Raw genomic sequence first — 23289 nt, 5'->3', positions numbered from 1 at the left:
TACACGATGTACCTGTGTTTTGATATCAGGCGGTCCGAAGGTAACGGACATGCCAGGCTTCACGAAGCCAGTGTGGATCCGGCCCGCTGCCACCACTCCTACTGCTGAAATACACACAGAGCTTGGTGGAAATACCCAGGAGAAAAAAAATATGGTTAACTGCTGAACCCTGATTGACTGATACATTTTGATCTATGAGATATTTGTGAATAAGGATTAATAAACAATTATGATATGATCGACTCACACAGAGCTCATAGAAGTACTCACCTCCGAGCTTATAGACGCTGTGCACGGCGATGCGGAGAGGGTAACGCTCCAGGCGAGGCGGTTGCTCCATGCAGTCAAGCGCGTCCAGGAGGGAGCGCCCGCTAGTGCCGCCAGATTTCCGCTCGATCTGCCACTGCTGCAACACAGATTGGGGAACGACGGGATAGCACTGTGGATACGAGAGATTGTTCCCATGATATGTGCAACTGATGGTACAAGAGATTGCTCCAATAATATGTGCAAACATGTACTTTCACTCACAGGTTGGTACTGAATACTGGTCTCGGAAATGTTAAATACATGTAGTTTAGTAGATCTGCCAGGCTACTATTTGAATGAAACAGTTGTTTGGACAGAGAATACTGATTGCGCAACTTCTTAGCAGGATGTCAGTAACCTAGGCGTATGTTGTCAATAAAAATCATATTAGACATTTAAATAATATACTGACATTTCACTGAGAAGACAATAATGTTTTAAACACCGGACACGATGTAATGCATACAAAATGAATACATGTCCGGCATGCTTGCCAATCTTGCATTAGTATTGTCTCCGCGTATCAATCTTGTTAGTAACCCAAGCCGGTCTCACATTAACTGACGGTGATTAATTCATTAGGCCAGGATATCAATGACCGCAGTGATTGGCAAGATACTATATGTGTTGTCATGTACTATATCAGACCCGAGATGACTGTCACCTTGCGTGGCCACGGATATTGCATAGAGTTTTAAAGCGAACGAACAATCATAAGATGTTAATATCACTTCATGGTACTATTGGTTTCAAAATCCAATCCCGTATACGCAAGTTGATGTAATCTATACTCAAATCAAAGTTAAAGCAAATGACGTCGTTCTACATATTAAAGGGATCTTTTCACGGTTTGGTAAATTGACAAAATTGAAAAAAGTTGTTTCAGATTCGCAAATTTTCGTTTTAGTTATGATATTTGTGAGGAAACAGTAATACTGAACATTTACCATGGTCTAATATAGCCATTATATGCATCTTTTGACGATTTTAAAACCTAAAAATTATAAAGCGTTGCAACGCGAAACGATTGAATAATTTGGAGAGTTCTGTTTTTGTCGTTAAATTTTGTGAAACTACGAAGATTGCTTATATAAGGTATAAAATACTCCTAGTATATGTACTCGGCGGAATAGCTCAGTAGGCTAAAGCGTTTTTACTTCAAGACTCTGGCAGGACTCCAGGGGTCACTGGTTCGAAACCTGGTCCGGGCAATGTTCTTTTCCTTTTTTTAATTGTATTCTTGATTTTTTACTGGAGCTTTTACTATCCAATGTTTACATTTATCGATATAAAGCATTTAATGAATAAGTTTAAAAAAAATGCCAAAATCTGTGAAAAGGCCCCTTTAATACTTGAATTTTTCTGAAGGTGAATTTTTGAGAAGAATTAGTCTTCGCGAATGTGTATGTTACTAAGTTGACATTCAAACAGAAAATAAGCATATACAAATGTATATAACCGAAAAGCCGCCCCATAGTGTATAAATATCCGCGATTACGTACGCCCGTCTATACACGGTAGATCACATGCTGCGCGATTCCGTACGCCCGTCTATACACGGTAGATCACATGCTGCGCGATTCCGTACGCCCGTCTATACACGGTAGATCACATGCTGCGCGATTCCGTACGCCCGTCTATACACGGTAGATCACATGCTGCGCGATTCCGTACGCCCGTCTATACACGGTAGATCACATGCTGCGCGATTCCGTACGCCCGTCTATACACGGTAGATCACATGCTGCGCGATTCCGTACGCCCGTCTATACACGGTAGATCACATGCTGCGCGATTCCGTACGCCCGTCTATACACGGTAGATCACATGCTGCGCGATTCCGTACGCCCGTCTATACACGGTAGATCACATGCTGCGCGATTCCGTACGCCCGTCTATACACGGTAGATCACATGCTGATCTTAATGTTTTCTCAATTTTCCCTTCAATAGTTGATAAAAGATGACGAACCAATCAAATGTGCCCCTAAGCTAGCCAGTTAATGTTATTATCATAACATTCACATACACTAAACGTCAATATTTATTTTCTGATGATATCTGCACATGTCCCTTTAACCCAGGCCGTCAGTTCAAGCTGTGCCTTGTTGTGACATTGGTCATTGTTGTGCTACAACCACCTGCAATAACCAGCACGCACTGGAACGGTAATTGTGGTGGATTGAACATCAAATGTACATTGTATACCGCGCAATGTTATGAGGTGAGTACAAGCAGCAGCTGATGTTGTTTTATTGTTCATAAATTTGCATTGAATATGACAACACAATACATACAACCTTAAATTAATAAATGTAAGACAAGTTATTTTAAGAGGATTAATTAAATACCATTTTTTGCTGGATGACATAAATAAAATCACGTTTGGGCAAAAAATAACACTGAAAGAAGTCGCTTATAGTACTCGTGTTACAATGAATCACCTTCATCCGTGGAAGCATGTTAAGCACCTGTAAGTAAGGCAGGCGAAGCGGTGAGATTACATGTATTAACCCATTTATGCCTAGTGGACTCTCTCGTCCTTCTAAATTGGATCAATTTATTTCCAAAATTAGGGATGTCTGGTATATTTATTTCTATATTTAGAATATTTCTTACAGAAATTCCTTTAACCAAACAGCGCAGACCCTGATGAGACGCCGCATCATGCGGCGTCTACTCTGGGTCTACGCTGTTTGCCAAGGCCTTTTTTGTAGACGCTAGGCATAAATGAGTTAAGAGAAACTAGCATGAACGTCGGTACATGCACGGTTTACACCGACAGCGCAGAGTTCCAGTTTTACCGCTTAAGGAACTCCATTTAACAAGCATTGCCCATTTATTTATGATGCGTTAACAGGACTTGCGAAACAAACGACAACTTTGCTAACGCTATCGCTTATAATGAGGATCGAACTATATCAACGTACCATACTTAGAAACAAAGGGAAATGCAGCTGAATGAAGGGTCCATCTAAAAGGCCTGCGATCAAATCAAGGCGAGAACAACATTTCCTATCAGCATCTAGAAAGATGCACAAATAGTTCAAGGCAGGCCATAATGTGAAGAAGGAAATCATTCGAAGACCGTACAAGTGAGATTGCGTTGTATTATGATAAAGTGTCTTTGCCAACATACTTTGTCATATAAGGTCATTGAATAACAATAGCATGTGTAATTTTTTCCACGTGGCCATCAATAGCCACACATGCTAACCACTGATATAACTTAAGCATATATCTAATAATTTAAGAGTTTCCAATAATATAAAACATAACAGGACATTTGCCAGGGGGAGGGGGGGGGGGGGGGGGGGGCATGCGTATACGGGAGCTTACCGGGATTAAGTGAGGTGAGTTGGAACTTTCTTCCAACATGGCGTAATTTTCGAGTATTTCGTGAAGGAGTAGCGGATATTTTCACCCATTAAGCCACTTTCTATTTATTTTTTATTTTAAAATGAATACGCTTTTTCGGATCTACAGTATTTGCGCTTCCCTCGGTTTTTTGTTTCAATATCGTAGACGTCGGGATAAAAAAGTTATTGAAGGAAAACCGTCCACATATCTGTTGTCTACTTACTTGATGTTGGAGAAATTGGTTTTACAAATACTTTCTCTTATGAAACACAGTATTGACGCACATATACAGTAAAATATAACTAAAATAAAGATTATTTCATATTCCAATGTTTTACACCAAATAACTGTAGTGAAAGAATTCCGCATTGGTGCGAATGTTTCGGTGAACATTTTTTTTCTTTAGAAACCAAGAGTTATCATTTTTATGTATGTTATTTATTTTTATATTATTATTTTGTACTATTATATATTTCCTCCCAAACTTAACTCTAAGATTGGGTGTGTGTAATATAAGGCATTTTGCGGTATTATTTACACAGTGGAATTCATACCCAGTTATTTTAACACACATTAACACACTTATGTTTGAATATGCCTCAAATGGAATATTATGCTTACTGAACGGAAGGAATACCTTTGTACTATGATTACTATTTCCAGGTATCAAGACGCAGTTATAGACGTTGAGGATGCCAATATTAAACAAGAAACCGTCTGAGACGGGTGATGCTCCCCAAAGGTTTTTTGTCACAATATTGCACTATATACTAGTATTCAGATAAAAAGAAACGTCTATAGGGCACAGTAGTTGGCGGGACAAGAATTTTTTTTATAGAAAATTTCAAAGGGCCATAACTCTGTGAAAAATCATCCGACCAGAACCCGCTGATAATATGCACATCTCCTCTTGGTAGTGAAGCTTCCCATAAAGTTTCATTGAATTTCGGTCATTAGTTGCTGAGAAATAGCCCGGACAAAAATTGTGCACGGACGGACGAAGCGGCGACTATATGCTCCCCCCAAAATAAATTTTTGGGGAGCATAAAAAGAAGGCACCACGATGAGTGTACCGCTCTATAAAGCGAAAGATACATGAAAACAGAGCAATCAAACAAAAAAGATTACGCCGAAGTACAACGCCAGTTAAAGACGCAAAACAATGACATATACGTGCAATATAAGTGTAATGAAAAACAGAAAAAGGTCAAGCCGGTTCGATACTATTATCAGGTTGTTGTGACCAAATGCTGCCATTATTGCAATTCGGAATACCTGAAGCAATTTGGAATGCCTGACGCTTGCTTAGAAGACGCATATCAGTGATTGTTTTATTTTATTGCAAACTTAAATATTAACTCTTTGATACAATGACATTTGACACAACGATACTGATTCATGTATGTAACTTTGATATGACGCATTTTGGGCGACCTTTTTCCAACAAGTTGAGTTGGTGAATATATTATAATCGCATAAAGTGAACTTGTAGTGGATAGAAAGATTTTTGAAAATGCAATACTCGGTATGATTTCAGTAGAAGTGATCAACATAAACATTTTTTCCCTTTTTTTTTACTTATGCGAATACATATTATTTAAGACTGTTGTATTTAGGAAATAAAAGTATTGGTTCACTTAGATTATTTCGTTTGTTCTTACCTTTGCCTTTTAATCTTTAGTAATGTTTATATTCCAAATGCATAACGAATTCATTCCGACCAAAATGAATTTTTTACAATGTATGTAACTGCTGATTACACTTGAAAAGGTATGCAGAGACATCGTGGGAAGAAATGACGTAACACAGATATTTGTTTATTTAATTTAAAAAAATCGTGAGAAACTAGCATCATGAGATTTATGGAACGAAACGTGTACCGTAAATAAGTTGCGCTGTAGAGCCGAAAGGGCGTATTCATTTACAAGAAATAGAAATAGAAAGTGGCTAACCGGGTGAAAATATCGGCCAATCCTTCACGAAAAAACACGAAAACGACGCCATCTTGGAAGTAAGTGCCAACTAACCTCGCTTAAAGGGTGTTGCGGCAATCGCACATTCTCGGCCCTTTCCGTCAAACATCGGATAAGTGCGAGTATGATAATCTGCGAGGGGTACCGAATGGGTGTTGCGGCAGTTTATTTAACCGATGATATATTTATAGCAACACCGATGATGCTATTATCACACCTCAATATTTTTGTTATCAGTATCAGCAGAAGGTAGAGGCTATATGTATCAGCAATATGTATCAGCAGAAATGACCGAGTTGGTTCATAATACAATTGTCAGTGGTTCGATCCCAGGCGGGGTTAACTTTTTTTTACTTTTTTTTCTTTCTTTAATTTCATACTTGGATAATACTGGTGCTCCCGTTGTTTACATTTATCAATTTAAAGCATTTAAACACAAAAACATGCCGAAATCTGTGAACATGTAAGTTATTAATGATTAAGGTCGAGTTTGATACTGTATGGTATTATGTTTGTGATTAAATATTGTTTTTTATTAATGTCTTTTGGTAAGCTGTTGTGATCCCAGTTAAGATTGTAAACAATTTCTAATGTTTATGCATATTTCTGACAATATATGTACCGGTACTTGGGTTTTGTCTTATTGCTGTTTTTTAATGAAATTTGACGGTAGGGATAATTAAAACAAAAAATCTCTGTTAAAAGTGCGGTGACCCCCTTTTTTTATTTGTATTTTATGATGACAATACGTAGATGAACATATTTGAGCAGTTTCGCAGAATTCTATTCGGTAGAAAAAAAAAATTCCATTTATGTGGTTAAAATAGTAAAAAATGATAATTTTTTGGGTGACATAAAAAAAATAAAAAATAAAAATCTTAAAATTTAACTTGAATACTCCATTTTATTGGTAGTGTGTGGTTTAAATAAATGGTATATAATGTATCTTAGCTTAAATAATATCTACATGTTGCCAATTTCATAGATTACTAATTATTTTTACGCAATTAGAGATTTTTCAGTTTTATTAAAAAAGTACATGTTATAAAATGGTGAATAAAATCAAAACAAGGCCGGTGACCCTATGTTTTTATTTCATTTTTCATATAGTATTTGTATGTATATCTTAAATATAAATTTTTGACATAATCTATTTGGTGGAAAAAAATCAGCAAAACTGCTCCCAGCGCATGCATGCCCCCCCCCCCCCCCCCCCCCACACACACACACACTGATTTGCTGTTAAGAATTTCATCGACATGTACAGGTTACAAATTCGTTTGATTTTCGCTTGCTACCAGTTTCGCCTGCAAGTATTTTGCACATTTTCTTCTCCGATACGGAGAATAACAAATGTTAGATTCATAATACAATGAAAATGTGAGCAGGGACCGTTAACAATTTGTGAGGCTTCTGTGGTTTCTGTAGATGTACGGATTATGAATGCTTCCGACCAAATACCGATTTATGACCGATTTCAAAGAGAACTGTATTCGCAAAATCTACCCGTTATCTAAACAGGTGATGAAAAAATACACGTAGCGAGAACCATTTATCAAATGAGACATTCTCAACGTCAATTAAATTAATATGAACTACCTGATTTCTTAAACGGCCACGATCTATTGGTGTGCAACTACACACTGACGCGTTTAGTATACGACACAATTTCTTACGAAATAAATATGTGTTGCACACACGTTTACAAACAGGGGTTTGCGTGGGTATCATCATGTTACAGTGCATCTGAAATGTATTAAGGCATTGTGTTAATTTATAAGATAAATTGTATAATCATCTTTTCCACTCCCAAAACCTTTAACAAATGGTTCAGTGCGCCAGTCATGAATGATAACAATGTTGGATGTACTGTTTCTATATTAAGCGATATGATTCGTGTCAATTACAAGGGATAACTATAAAGATTGATATGTTTCCCCAAGAACTTTGTTGTGTCAATTCCAATTGGTAACAATACGTTCTGTTCTGTTGTGTCAATCCCAACAGGTAACATGTACGTTGTGTTTCTGCTGTATAAATAACAATTGCGAACATAACGATCTGTTCTGTTGTGTCAATAACAATTGCGAACATAACGATCTGTTCTGTTGTGTCAATAACAATTGCGAACATAACGATCTGTTCTGTTGTGTCAATAACAATTGCGAACATAACGATCTGTTCTGTTGTGTCAATAACAACTGATAACAGTAGGATATGTTCTATTGTGTACATTACAACTGGTAACATTACGATCTGTTCTGTTTTAAAAGTTACAACAGCTAGGTAGCAGTACGATTTGTTCTGTTGTGTCAATTACAGTTGCTAACCGTTAAGCCTGTTCTTTTTTGTCAACTACTTTGGTATCAGTACGGTCAGTTCTATTGTGTCAATAACTTCTGTTATCAGTAGGGTCTGTTCTACTGTGTCAAGTACTAATGGCATCAGCTCGAACTGTTTCGTACATGACGACTGGTATCAATACAGTCTGTTCTGTTGTGTCAATAATCTCTAGTAAGTTACAACATGATCCAATACCGACTGTTCTGTTGTGTCAATTACACTGGTAACAATACCGATCTACTAACAATCGGTAATACAATCAGATATACCATTTTCGACTGTTTACAACATGTACTAAATGAATGGATTGCTGAATTACGCTGCCATCTCTGACAGATACCGGCCAGCTGTTGGATGCCAGCGGCCCGCAGAAACACAGGCACACTGTTTATAAACTTGCATTTGAAATGGACCATGCGATGGGCTTAAAGGCTGTGTGCTAGGTAGGACGGCCCACATCTCGAGTAACGAAATTAACTTTCTATGTTAACATAAATGTGCCCCATGTTCAATCAGTTCGAAATTGATGCGTTGAAGGTCACATTGGCTCTGTGGTAAATGCCTTATGTTTAATATCATTTGTAGAATTTAATGTGGTAAAGGATTTTACAGATTTTGGCATGTGTTGAAGTTGTCAGTTAATGCTTTATATTGATTAATGTAAACATTGGATCTAAAAAGCTCAGGTAAAAAAACAATAAAATAATTAAAGAACAAAAAAGCAACCCTCATCTGGGCTCGAACCACTGGCCCCTGGAGTAAAAGACGAACGCTAGACCACTCGGCCATCCGTGCTCATGCGTGAATGATGTATTTTATACTTTCCTGACCAGCTTAAAGATGCATATGTTTTGCCAATACATAAAGGTGCAGATAAAATTGATCTTAACAATTATAGACCAATTTCTATTCTCCAACAATTTCGAAGATATTTGAGAGGCACAGTACAAATCAACTTAAATCCTATATTGAAAAGCATGAACTACTCCACAGTTACCAATCTGGTTTCCGCCAAAATCATTCCTGTCAAACATCCTTGATTCGCCTTGTAGATTCTTGGTTACAGTATATTGATTCTGGTCGCATGGTTGGATCAATTTTCCTGGATCTCCGGAAAGCATTCGATTTAGTAGATCATGACATTTTACTTGAAAAACTCAGCATTTACCATTTTTCTGACAATGCTCTTGCTTTGATGAAATCTTATCTTTCTAATAGAAGACAGTGTATTAAAATAGGTTCCAGAAAATCGTCGTTTCAATATATCAAAACCGGTGTACCACAAGGCTCTATATTTGGGCCAATGTTATTTCTTATTTACATTAATGACATCCCATCCTTCGTTAAAAACTCAACAATTAATCTTTACGCAGACGATTCAACATTTCACGTATCGGATTATAACATTCATAATATACAATTACATTTGCAAAACGATTTGGACAGTATAGCAACATGGTGTTCCTTTAATACCATGTCAATTCATCCAAACAAAACTAAATGTATGCTTTTATCAAAAGCTCGTAGTTCTTCTGACAATCTTAGACTTAATAATAATGGCATTATCCTTGAACAAACCAAAGAATTTAATTTACTAAGAGTTACGATTGATGAGCATCTTACATGGCAATCTCACATAAACACTGTATGTCGTAAACTAAACTTTAAATTGGCCTTATTAAAACGAATAAACTATTTTATTAACTATGAAACAAAAAACTATTTTACAACTCATATATATTAACGACTATGGATTATTGTTGCGCATTATGGTGTTCAGCAACACAGTCACACTTACGTAAAATACATTCGATACAAAAACGAGCTGCTAAAATAATACTGAATAAACCATATTAAACTCCTTCAGCTCCCTTATTCAAAGAACTTGGTTCGTTGACATTCAATAACAGATGTACTTTCCTAATTGGATCTATTGTTCATAAGTTTGTTAAATGCGCAATGCCCTCTTATTTCAATTATGTTATTCATATCTCAAATAACAATGTGTACGCTCTTAGATCCATCACACACACTAATATATCATCTATTCCGTTTAAAACAAATTATGGAAAACGAGCGTTTTCGTTTCAATTATTAATTAAAAGAACTAGCTTTGCATCATTGGCAATAAATGTTGTAGTAAATGTAATAGGCACAAATGCAGTACTTATTTACACTAATTTACACCAAAAAAATAACCACTATGCAAGATATTCTGACAACTAAAATATATACATTGATCCGTAAAATAACTTCTCCTCCCATAAGTGAAAAAAACATATTACATACTAGTCGCCGCACTTCAGTGCGACGCCAATGAAAACAACAGAACTCTCCAAATTGTTCAATCGTTTCGCGTTGCAACGCTTTATAATTTTCAGGTTTTTAAATCATCAAAAGATGCATATAATGGATATTTAAGTTTTAGAGCATGATAACTTATCAGTGTTACTGTTTCCTCACAAATATCATAACTACAACGAATCTTTGCGAATCTGAAACATTATTTTTTATTTTGTCAATTTACCAAAGCGTGAAAAGGCCCCTTTAAGCATCTTGTGGAATAAACAAAACTGTCTGAAATAATCAGTTTGATGGGTTGCACTAACTATTGTATTTTTAGGAGGAATAGACTGGCAAAAATACTTGTTTGTAAAGTGTATATTTACATTTCATTTGCGATTCGGCGTATCCATAAGCTTTTCATATCAAAAGCCACTAATTTACAGCGAAAAACGAAAGTGCATGTTTATTTTCAGAAATGCTGACTATAAGTGTCAATCAAAGTAATTGCAGACGACCGCCACTACATGGTAACATCTGCAGTAGAATATCTGCACCATATTTTAAGGGTCAATTTTATTTGTTAATTCCGCACACATCGTTTAACTAACCGGACCTGGCAATATAAGATGATTTACCGCACGATAGTTCCACTCAGAATATGTTATAAATATTTGTGAAAGAGAAAATGTTTCTTTTTGTGAATTTCACCGAAACGGAGTATATTTCGGGATTCTGGAAACCATTGGACCATTTTCATAGCCAGACATATACACGGCTCAACTGTTGAGAAGGTTTATTGCGTAGATAGGACGAGCCTTTAGACTGTCTACTCTTCTTCAGTGGAAATTTGAGAAAGTAAAGTTTACATTTCCGTGTTGTATGTAAAGCTCGATTACATTTAAAGTGTGTATGTTTGTAAACGCTGGGTGTGTTTAAAACGGATATTTTTAAATATAAACTGGATTAACATAACCACCAATGGTACATTATAGTTGTTGTGTCATATTACGAATATTATAAATATGTATACTAGTTTAATAATTGTTATCATATTATGTTATTAGAAAATTGTTGCTGGTATTGTTGTTGTCGTGAATGTTGTTGGTGTTGCCATATATCTAAAAAAAATTAATATCAGTTTTACTAAAAATTGTAATTAGAAAGAACAATAACAAACAGCGGATATTCAATAACGATTATATCCTTATGATGAAGAATCTATATATAAAAATATTGCCTAAAGAATGTTCCATTGTTTGGTAATCAGCAAGCTGCCTGCATTTTGGAGATAACCCATTAAGAAGCAGATTATTTGAACGCGCCTGGCTCTGTGGGCCCACTGTGTTCATGGTGTTGCCGTTCGTCGTCTGAGGTTTAACAGTATAATACTAATTGTGTATTGTATACACCGTAGGCAGGTTTCAAACATTTCACAATGTCCTGATAAATACGGATTTATTTTCAGCATTTATGTTTTTATATCGTATGGTTATAACTGGGTATGCGTTTACAATAAATACACAGTTTACGTAGATGTAAGAAAACTATATGGAGAAAGAACACACTTCTGAGACTTTGCATGCCAACCAAGCGAGGCAAACTATTTTAAATATTGCTTATGCCATGTATTACGTTGACAACTGAACACCTACAAATATTTAAGAATTGAATAGCATTTTTCTGCATTTCGTCGGTGTATGAACTGTCGGGAAAATTACGCCTAATTTGCATTAGCGCCGACGGCGTTTATGCATAAATTAGGTGTATTTTTCCCGACAGTTCACACACCGATGGAATGCAGAAAAATGCTATCCAATCCTTATAATTACAATGCAAAATGATCTTAAAGCAGAAATTCTATCGTGGTAAGGGTCATAAAAGTTCACAAAAGTGTAACGTCATTTCGCTATTGACCAATAAAAAACAACACCACTCAGTTTCGCGCAAAGCATAACGTCATTTGGCAACTTGTTATGACCAGAAAGTAGCGCCATGAATATTCATGTTTAAATTTGCATTCGACGTGGATTCATCGGAAAATGAAAAATCGGTCACGTGAACAAATTATCCAATCGGAATGCAGCATTCATATGAAAGTGACAAAATTGTAATTATTACACAATAGCTGCTGTGTTGGGTAAATGTTTTACAGGTATTACAATGGAATGCAGATCTGATTCAGTTTAATATCAAGGCCGCTTTCTTGCGTGTTTATCTCAAGTACAGAAATGCAATTGAACTTGTGTTTCGATCATGAAAGTATGATATGATATCAATTTATCAAAACTGATAGTACGCGCGAACATGACGTAAACTACATTGGGGATCAGATAAAGCCCTGATATCTGGTCGGCGACCTACTACTTTTGTAGTACTCTATAACAAACGAAAACTATTTATCAAAGGAAACAATTAAGGAACAACAAAATACTAAATACTATATAAAACCAGGAATATCTAGCGGAATAACTTAAACACAATATGAAAAAGGTTCAACCCTGAATATGGCGGTATACCGGTATATGGCAGAAAGCTAAGGCAAGTGTAACATGTATTTCCAGACCCTGCCATTGAATAGGAAATGAGGTAGAATGCCTCTGTGCGAGGACGACTGTGTCGCCACCTACAAGATTCTCATTCTCGGAGACGCAAGCGTCGGAAAAACCGCTCTGCTCAGGCGCTTGGTTGGCTTGGACTTTAAAGAGCGTTTGCTACCAACGATCGGTTAGTAGGTTTAATCAATATGGCGTAACTCTTCGGCAGTTTACATTGCGCGATTATTTTAATTCTATATTTACCATTAAATTAGAAAAGGGTTCAACCCTATTTTGCTATCCAAACATATAAATATTGACGTGCTGTTTTGGTGGAAAAAAACTCAATGACAAGAACGTGCCTTTCGTTACAGCCACAGATTTTGTGCGCCAGAAGTTCGAGGTGGACGGGGCGCTAGTGGAGCTACAGATATGGTAGGTGGAGCTACATATATCGTGGGCCGGGCTGGTCTTCTTACTTCATGTTGTGTAGACGTTACACCTTGACATCATATATACCATGCCATTGTTGCAATAATCCAACTACCAGTTGCAACAGGTAACATCATTTCTCATGTCAAGTCTTTCTTTGGAATCCAGTAGCACTTTAAAGAGACCTTTCACAAATTGTGGCATGAATTTAAGTTTGTCATTAAACGCTTTATATTGATAAATGTAAACATAGGATCGAAAAACTCCAGTAAAAACAAGAATAAAATTAAAGAAAGAAAAATTGTACCCTAAACAGGGCTCGAACCACTGACCCCTGAAGTAAAAGCTTAGACCACTCAACCATCCGTGCTCATAGAGAACATGATGTAGTTAATACTTTATATAAGCAATCCTCTTAGTGTCACAAAATATAATGACAACAACAGAACTCTCCAAATTATGCAATCGTTTCGCGTTGCAACGCTGTATAATTTTCTGGTTTTTAAATCGTCAAAAATGCATATAATGGATATTTTAGAGCACGGTAAATGTTAAGTATTACTGTTTCCTCACAAATATCACAACTTCAACGAAAATTTGTGATTCTGAAACATTCGTTTTCAATTTTGTCAATATACCAAAACGTCAAAAGGTCCCATTGAATAGGTACATGTAAAATGAGCAACATTATCTATTTTCTGGCATAAATACCCACAAACAGATCATAAATAAATCCCTAAAGCGCAATTTTAACAGCTTACTTGACATGGTGTGCTGGCAGAATCATGATATTAATCCAAATTTCAAACACGTCAAGGTCCACGAAAATTTGTTACGTTTTTGCAATGGCAAACGCCGAGTATTCCGAATTCGAAAATGTACACATCGATTAACTCCGGAATCCTCGGCAAGATAGACCTCGTGTCTAATCAACCAATCCTGCAACACCGACTATATCCAGAACTTCCGTGACAAAGATCGAATCGTCAATACTAAACTAAGGCTTTCGGTTTGATTACGTTTTTATAAACTTTTTGATTTGAGCATTTATCCAAAAACAACACGCAAAATGATGTCGACGGTTACATGTATAGTGTGTGTTACTATGTTCATGTTATTGATGTCTGAGTTATTGTCAATTGATTACTTTTTTGTTCTTTCTTAGGTTTGCAAGGTAATTTAAGAAATGTGCTCTTGATGTATAAAGCACAATCATCATTCAGTAGTTTTCGGGTCTGTAAACCTATCAAGACTGTAAATAAGTGAGCCCCTATCTCAATAGAATGACGCCGTTTTGTCGATATGTTGAAGGGACACGGCGGGCCAGGAGAGGTTCCATTCCGTCACCAGGTGGCAGTACAGAGGAGTCAAAGGCATCGCTATGGTGTATGACGTCACGGACAAGAAGTCCTTCACGCACCTCTCATACTGGATGCACAGCGTGAATCAGGTAGCAGGGTGTGATTCTACTACTAGTCGAATGTTTTGTTACAAATCTATTGGGTTTTTATGTTCCAATAAATACAATCTCAACAAGAGCTGTCAGAGGACAGCGCGCTCGACTATTCAAGTGCTTGACAGTATAACGTAAGCCATCATGGAGGAATTGTTCATATTCAATAATTTATTAGACGATCTTTAAAAAATAAAAAAAATAAAAAAAATGGGGGGGGGGTGAGAGGGGGTATAATGTGGGGTGTGGTAATTTATTAGATGATGTTTAAAAAAAAATGGGGGGGGAGGTTGGGGGGGATTCTGGGTAGGGACGTGGGGTATTGTTTGGGTGGAATCCATTGTGGTATTCAGGTAAGTGTTGTTTTGTCAAAGTAATAATTAAATGTGATCATAAATAAAGAAGTTATGGCAATTTAAGCAAAATGTTCAATTATCTAAGTGTAAAAGGGGCCATAATTATGTCAAAATGCTTGATACATTGGTCTGCTCTTGTTTATAGGTTGGGGTCATGTTGGTAAACAAGTATGCAACACATTAAAGCAATATGTCAAAGGATATAGGAAATATTTGGGGTAGTACGCAAACTTGAACATAGATTTATCAATAATATGCATATTCTAAGTATAAAAGGGGCAATAATTATTACAAAATGCTTGATAGAGTTGTCTGCTCTTGTTTATAGGTTGGGGTGATGTTGGTAAACAAGTATGCAAAATATGAAAGCAATATGTCAAGGTACATTGAAAATAGTTGGGGTAGTACACAAACTTAAACATTTGCTGCATATTCTAAGTGGAAAAGGGGCCATTATTATGACAAAATGCTTGATAGAGTTGTCTGCTCTTGTTTATAGGTTGGGGTCATGATGGTTAACAAGTATGCAAAATATGAAAGCAATTTGTCAAGGGACATTGAAAATAGTTGGGGTAGTACGCAAACTTAAACATTTGCTGCATATTCTAAGTGGAAAAGGGGCCATAATTATGACAAAATGCTTGATAGAGTTGTCAGCTCTTGTTTATAGGTTGGGGTCATGTTGGTAAACAAGTATGCAAAATATGAAATAAATATGTCAAGGGACACAGAAAATATTTGGGGTAGTACGAAAACTGTAACATTTGCACGCTAACACTAACGCAGACAATCTCCACGCAGAGTTGTCGTTCCTTGCTCTCACATACAACTCAAATAGGTAAAAACGAACAAACGCATACAATGTATATTTGAGTGGATATTTAAGATCGCATGCATTTAATTAAGAAATATGACTTTTAAATTTACTATAAATCGTGCAAAAACTTGCGAGTTTTAATGCAACTCTTTGGAATTATTTTATTGCCCATTTACGCAGATGGAATCATTTCACGCAATTCACAAATGTAAACAATTTAACATAATTTTTATTGAGTGACGTTAGGAATTGCTTCGACGTGTGTATTTATGTTGGTTTCTTAACATCAAAAAACCATATCAATTTTATAATAATGAATTAAGACTGATATAAGATATCATGGTATGAGATGGTTTTCTTTTATGCAGTGAATGCAATATAACCGTCGTGCAAGATATTGTTTATTATACTGTAACCTCAATGATGAACGCTTGGAATGATCATGGCATGAATGAGACGCTTTCATAACAAAAGTCCGTTCTGAGCCCAACACAGAGGTGAATGTAATGTAACCGTCGTGCAAGAGATTGTAACGCAGACGCTAACGCCGACGCCGGGGTGAGTATGATAGCTACACTATATATATTTTATATATAATAGTCGAGCTAATAAAAAATAATTGTAAATGAACATGTTGCGTATTTTTTGGGCAGGAAATCGCATACAAACACAACAAATATGAGGCGGTACCTTTGGTGCTGCTAGGCAACAAGTGTGACCTTGACAACGAGAGACAGGTGGCTGCTAAAGACGGACAAAAGGTAACATACAAACTATAAAAGCCTGGGCGCGTTCATTGACTTTGGTAAAGATTGAGAACATGGAGGTATGAAAGAAATTACATTTTGTGCCCTTAATTATGCAAACTTTACGAAATAAATGTCAATGCTTGTCGTTATATTTAAAACCAGGAATCGGGGAATTCTTAAAAATGTTATGTAACTAAAGAAGGCTCGAATGGAATACAATAAGGATGCAAAACAAGAAACATTCAATTTAAACGAAATTAAAGCATGTGTCACAAAATGAGGTATTATTATCTATTGTTTTATGGTTTGTTGTTTGGATTGTATTCCACTACTCGGTGAGAGAAGATGTGGGATAGTTCTTGTCCGTGAAGAAAATTAAATTAATATTCTCGTACATATAAAAAATAATCATATCTAGGCATCGTAAGCATGTGTGCCACGTAATGTACAGATTTTATTTGAAATTCATTTGGAGCATTATAATCTGAATGTTATTTATAAAGTGTGGCTTTATTCTATGATATTTAAAAATGCATTTAACTAAATGTCAAATTGGCGTGTTGTAACACGATTACTACGAGACTGCATTCAAACTCAACTTGTAAATTATCTCTGAAGCTGGCTGAAAAGGAACTCGCCTTTGACTTCATTGAGACAAGCGCGCGGACCGGTGAGAACGTCTTCCAAGCTTTCCGGAAGTTGGCCTACCATGTGACCGAGATTTGTAACCCGGATGTCGTAAGATATTACGTGTACTTTGCTTTCTAATGCATGTAGAAATTGGTATTGCGGTCATTGAAATCGGTAATCGTGGCATTTTTAAAATTAATGAAATAATATCAGTTACTTTGAAGTTATATGCATCAAACCAATGTGTTATTTAAAAGGTATGCACTTTTGGACAAAATGGATGAAAGCTGATGGAAGATTTAAGTGTGATATAAACTTATGATAGACATGCTCCGGTTCAATTACACCGCGTATTAACCGAAGTTATTAAAATACAACTATCATTGGTGGATAAAATAGACCAGCATTGCTTTTACCGGGGTACTAAATGCTTTTTTCCAAAAAATAGTGGCCCGGATTACAACAATAAATAAATCGAACTTTAAATACTAATTCCGGGTAATACTTAGCAACAGTAAAGTATCCATTAAGTGAATTGCTACCTATTCCGAGTTCCTCATAAGAAATGGCGGACCTGTATCTACCTTTCGATTTCAATACATGGGTAGTTGCAAAATATATAATAATATATAAAATCAATAAGAAACAAATCACGTTTTAAAATTTAATCACGCATTTAGATTTAAGATCAAATGGACTTTTTATAAACAAACATAAAGTATATCATTATTTTAAAGCCACAATTAATATCTTTTTATCCATGTTAATTTCAGATGAAAAGCTATCACCCAAACATGATACGAGAACCAAAATTTAAAGCCGTGTTTTGCGAAGACATGCCGATTTTACCAGTGAAAAAGAAAAAGCCAGAACCGGTAGTGATTGCGGACATGAAAAGAAATCAAGTGACCATAGAGTGGACTAGGTACGGCGAAACTCCTACACCCACAGTCAAGTTAAAACGCGACCGATCAAAAAAGAAAATAAAGTGTTGTTTATAGTGCATATGTTGTACAAAGTTAGTTCGGATGATGTATACTACTGGTGGAACGTACACGGTAGAGCGGCTTTATCTGATACTGCCTATGGAAGTTTTTTTATATAGTAAATATACAAAGAACACAAAGACAATATTTCTTTTAAGACAGGTTATGAACTGTTTATGTCATTTTACTGCCTGTTTTTATGAAATTAAAATCAGGTTTCAGCTCAGTGTGTCCCTGATTGTTTGTTTATTCAGACAAGAGAAAAAATAACTACATGAACAAATAGCTTCACTTGATATTGTTACTTTCTTTTCCACATCGTTTAGTTTGTATGCTTGTACTTTCGTATGTGCATATAACCCATTGTAGTCGTACTCGTACATGTAATTTATTGTCATGTGATAATAGTGAATGCATAGATACGTATATTAAACTATTGTTATCTAAAAATATGACATGCCCATTATCACTAGTATAGCCGCAGCGTGCATGTTGTTACATCGTCCATGTATATTAGTATATCAAGATATAAATTATCAGCACAACTTAATCATTTAAATTGTTGTACATTTTCGGTGACATGCGTTCCTTCCTGTGTTAATCAGCAATGTACACTTCAATTGATTATTACAAAGTTTACCATTTTTATAAACATGAAAGTATACAGCACTACGCAATATTAATTAAATTCACGCATATCAACGATTTATACACGAAGAAGTCTATCTATTACACAAGTATCGACGGACGACCACCTACCTAGAGCACTTTAAAGATGAACCACGTGTCCATACAGGTACAGGTGATCACTGTGTACGAGCTCGTACAGATACGAGTTAGTGTCCCAGTACATGTACAATAATATGTGGGCTGCCATATACTGTCGCTTTGTATTATTTGATTACGAGTTTCTTCAGCGCTTGTATGAATATTGACCCTGAATGAATTCATGACCGTTCCTGGTAGTTACTATTTAAACATAGGTCCTTTTTGAAATAGAAGATAAAAAGTGAATCACTGGGGGCATCCCGCATAATTACTTGTGTGTAAAATCTAACCTTACGTGACGAGATACCTGGTCTCATGGTAATATCAAAACCTGAATCCTGACTGGGATCGCACATTCATTGGCCAATTACAAATACTCATAGCAAGTCAATACATTCCATTATCCTAAAGTAGCTATGCAATCAAAGCACTGCCACCTCGGTGCGGCGGAAGTCACCGTGTCAACAGTGTAGTGCGAGTGACGTACCTTGAACCAGGCGAGGTTCTCGCTGCGCTTGACGAGGTTGTCTCCCATCCAGCCCGACACGGGAAGATAGATGACGGTCTCGGGCTCGAACCCGGCCTTCTTCACCAGCAGATCAACGTTCTCAACGATGAACGTGTAGCGTTTCTAAAACAATTCAAACTGACTACATGTGCATAGAAGATAAACCACGACTAAAGTCTATGTCCCGGATGCTTAGTTAAAACCTACATGTAGTTACTGTAGATCGATTGTGTCGAAAAGTCTTAGTTTATGGAGGCAATTCGAATCTGCTTTCTGTGAAGAACCAGTGCTTGGATTCTTTGAAGAGATAATTCGAAATAACAATAAAAATCTCTAGTATGGAACATAATTATCGTTGCTCCCTAATAGTACATGAGAGGCTACAAATTACTTTAAAAGCAGTGAAGCAATTCTTTCTCTAATTCCACAAAGCGGTTCATGGCTTACCTCGCTGTATTTGGGCCTAGTCAGGTCCATTTTGTTGACGACCACTATCAGTTGTTTGACACCCATGGCGTACGCGAGGAGCACGTGTTCGCGGGTCTGTCCGTCACGTGCCACGCCCTGCTCGTACTCGAGAGGGGCTGCGGACACCACCAGCACCGCTACGTCCGCCTGGGAAAGCACGGAGTTTAAGTTAATACACCTCTATATCAATATAAATTACAAAAAAGTAACGGTAAATTACACGTGTTTTCTACATGAGCTGTTCTTATAATTTGTATTTAAATTATATATATATATGTTTTTGACAACACTAAAAGTTAAAACGTTGTATTTAAAGAAAAGAGATTCTCCATGCAATTTTCATACCTCTTCTTTGTGTTTTATCAATTGGAAACAAGGCTTTAAAATGACCACAATTAGTTGATTTTTCTTGGTTAAAATATGTTAATTGAAGAAAATGTATATTATCATAATGTTGGCAGTTGTGCTGTATTTTATGTAATTGATAATGCCTGATTTAAACATTGATTGTTCCTTTCCTTGTGGCACATTGTGTGTGCCTTTAGGCTATGGCTGATACAACGAAACCACCGACTTAAATCAGTTAGTATGGTATAATTTCGCGAAATTTTCCCATCATTCCCATATTGCAGAGAGCAGTCACCTGGGAGGAGCCTGTGATCATGTTATGACAGTAGTCCGTGTGGCCGGGAGCGTCGATAACGTTCACGTAGTAGTTGCGCGTCTCTATGCGTCGCAGCTTGGTATCTATGGATATGCCGCGCTCGCGTTCCGCCGCCATCTTGTCCATGATCCAGGCGTACTTGTGCGTCTCCTTGCCCGCCTGTCGTCAATGAGCATAGCAACATATATATAGTTGCTTAAGTGGTAGGTACATTCGCGTTAGCTTATAAAAAGGCCCCTAATACTGTTGTACCTTTAGTATACCCTCGAAACACACTACATGAATAAATCCGTATTTCAGTTAAAGTATTCACAAAGTTTTGCGTACATAGCTTTTTTTTCAAAATGCATGGGTTAAAGTCTGATTATGATACTAGACTCATCTACACTCGATTTTGACATTCCCCCCCCCCCCCACCCGATCACAAGGAGTCCGTTTACATTCGGCGCAATATGCAGCCACGGCACATTGGCTTATTTCCCTCACAGGTAACCAATTATTCTCTTTTGTGGAGAGGAACAAGCGTGGGATTAATTTTTTGCTTATGAAAATGACGTGGTTTGAATTCCGTGGTCTGAGCGGGATGCGAACCGGGGACCTTCCGAAACCAAGACCAGCATCCTACCACTAGACCACTTTAAGGCATATCTTGTTTCAGTTATGCCATTTAGGCGTTAGTATGAATACAAACTCAAACTATTATTCGGCATAACCATGAAACACTCAGAATCGTTTTTAGTTATAAAAAATACACGTTGCCGTTTTCCTGATAAGGGATTACCTCGTTTGCCTCCTGCTCAAACTTGGACATAAGTTCCTCGTCTATGCCGTCACACTCGTACACGAGCCTTCCCGCCACCGTGGACTTGCCGCTGGCGAGGTGACCTATCACCACCGCGTTCAGATACGGCTTGGACCCCGGTACCCGGTCCTATAAAGATTGGATATGAATATCAATGCAACAATAACCACCGCTTTTAGATACGGTTTCGAGGCCGGGGCCCTTTCCAGTATTGATATAATCGTCAATATTACACTAACAATAACCACAGCGTTCAAATACGGGTTGGAGCCCGGTACCCTGTCCTATATAGGTAGTATCCTCAATATGAATACAATAACAACAGCGTTCAAATATGTCTTGGAGGCCGGGTCCCTGCCCGGTAAAGACAGGATCGTGAATATGAGAACAACAATAATCACAGCGTTCAGATAAGTCTTAGAGGTCGGGTCTCTTTCCTGTTACGATGGGATCTTGCACAATTCTTATTTTCAGAAACGTCAGTGTCCAAAGGAAGGCTTGGACATTTTGGTGTTTTCTTAGAATGTCAATATCGCGTTCCAAAACCAAAGGCGGGATTGTTTTAGCATCATTCTAATCAAAAGAAGTAACGAGAAAGTACAAACATCCATTCCGCTTTTTTCCCCAAGAGAGTTAGTAACCTGAAATGATCACAGACAATCATCGCAAACCTGAGGTGTAAAGTATGGGTTTGCGCTACCAAACGCCCCAGTATATGAGCTAAGACGTGGTCGCACGACTACCTTGACTACATCCGGGTTGATAGCCATTTTGGGTGTGTTGGTATCGGCGCGGTCGAATGGCGGCCCCGGGGTCGTCGAGGTGCCGGGCCTGTTAGAGATCACCTCGGAAGTGGACGCGATCGTTAGCGGCGGTTCCGGGGTCCTTCCGGTCTCTAAACGAAATATGGCAATTTTAGTCAGTACTTATAAGCATGGAAGACGCTGCATTATTTCTTCATCTGGAGTGAAATAAGTTAAGTGATTAATCGGTAAATAAAGATGTTATAACAACCACCAAATTACACGATACAGAAAGAATCTAAGGTAATATTGGCATTAATTTGTGGTAAACGTATTGAAATCAAGTTAAGACGAGTTATCGTTCCTGTTACTTATAGTACCTCTTTTTATTCAACATGAACATTCGGTTTCGTCATTCAATTTTCGATATAGACACGCTGTCATTTATATCATGTTTATATAATGTCTCAGTAAATTGAAACATTAGGAAAATGGGAAGAAACTTCATGGTGAACAACAGTCACTCACCATCCGTCAGCGCGTGTGGCGTAGTGGCCGTTGTGGAATTGGTAGCTGAGAATGTCTCCACACCGCCAAATGTTACTGTATTCCCATTTGCCTCTAGCTCTGTGTTTACAACATCCGCTCCTACGTTCGTATTACCACCTCCTGGCTCCCCATCCGGAAGTACAGAGCCGGTCTCGAATTCACGTCCAGACGGTGTTTCCGCCATTTTAGGTTTCAAACGATAGTCTTATTACTGAACCGCGATTGTCCTAGATAAAAATTCCCAAGCGACGAAAACACATTGCTGAACTTGAAAAAAACACACACACTAAAACACCATGGATCCGAAAGTGTTTATATGATCTGTTTCACACTACGTACTTAGCATATGCAGCAAATTTTATTTTATCGTTTGATTTATCATAGATTATTAAAACACGTGTAATTAATATTTAATCATCAATTCATCGGCTGTTGATTCATTAATAAGTAAAATTACATTACGGGCGTCTCAATATGAGATTAGCTGATGTGGATTAAATCCTAGCGTTAATCCGGCCAATAAACCTGTTGAACTCAAGTGTCGCATGCAGAGGGCAGTT

General features: G+C 37.2%; 2 protein-coding genes across 4 annotated transcripts in view; one reads left to right on the top strand and one right to left on the bottom strand.

Moving 5' to 3' along the window:
* LOC127833365 (elongation factor 1-alpha-like) overlaps window positions 1–23197 on the bottom strand; it is a 28307-nt gene extending 5110 nt beyond the window's left edge. Inside the window, exons 1-8 of the mRNA XM_052358576.1 lie at window positions 22709–23197; window positions 22181–22332; window positions 21417–21566; window positions 20615–20794; window positions 19951–20118; window positions 19483–19626; window positions 271–406; window positions 13–104 (exon numbers count right to left, since the gene is read on the bottom strand). Coding sequence (XP_052214536.1) covers window positions 13–104; window positions 271–406; window positions 19483–19626; window positions 19951–20118; window positions 20615–20794; window positions 21417–21566; window positions 22181–22332; window positions 22709–22913 — 1227 coding nt within the window. The 5' untranslated portion in view covers window positions 22914–23197. The remainder of the gene's footprint in view (window positions 1–12; window positions 105–270; window positions 407–19482; window positions 19627–19950; window positions 20119–20614; window positions 20795–21416; window positions 21567–22180; window positions 22333–22708) is intronic.
* LOC127833373 (ras-related protein Rab-13-like) lies at window positions 2384–18777 on the top strand. Of its 3 annotated transcripts, none has more exons than XM_052358587.1 (7): window positions 2384–2532; window positions 12832–12994; window positions 13179–13239; window positions 14548–14686; window positions 16516–16623; window positions 17230–17349; window positions 18015–18777. In XM_052358587.1, the coding sequence occupies exons 2-7, from the start codon at window positions 12862–12864 to the stop codon at window positions 18240–18242; spliced, it is 789 nt and encodes a 262-aa protein (XP_052214547.1). In that variant the 5' UTR covers window positions 2384–2532; window positions 12832–12861; the 3' UTR covers window positions 18243–18777. The 3 variants fall into 3 exon arrangements, with proteins under 3 accessions (XP_052214547.1, XP_052214548.1, XP_052214546.1); XM_052358588.1 differs by lacking the exon at window positions 2384–2532 and adding an exon at window positions 10850–11125; XM_052358586.1 differs by lacking the exon at window positions 2384–2532 and adding an exon at window positions 11105–11251.
* Window positions 23198–23289: the final 92 nt, after the last annotated feature.

This window comes from Dreissena polymorpha, chromosome 6 (genome assembly GCF_020536995.1).
Source record: "Dreissena polymorpha isolate Duluth1 chromosome 6, UMN_Dpol_1.0, whole genome shotgun sequence".
In the NCBI taxonomy this organism is placed as follows: Eukaryota; Metazoa; Mollusca; class Bivalvia; order Myida; family Dreissenidae; genus Dreissena; species Dreissena polymorpha.
Note: the sequence above shows the minus strand (reverse complement) of the source record. Positions and strands in the feature narration are given on the sequence as shown.

Coding starts and splice junctions, on each gene's coding strand:
- LOC127833373 (XM_052358587.1), top strand. CDS start 12,862: ATGCCTCTGTGCGAGGACGACTGTGTCGCCACCTACAAGATTCTCATT. Junction 14,687..16,515: donor GGATGCACAGCGTGAATCAG/GTAGCAGGGTGT, acceptor TTTTTTGGGCAG/GAAATCGCATACAAACACAA. Junction 17,350..18,014: donor AGATTTGTAACCCGGATGTC/GTAAGATATTAC, acceptor TGTTAATTTCAG/ATGAAAAGCTATCACCCAAA.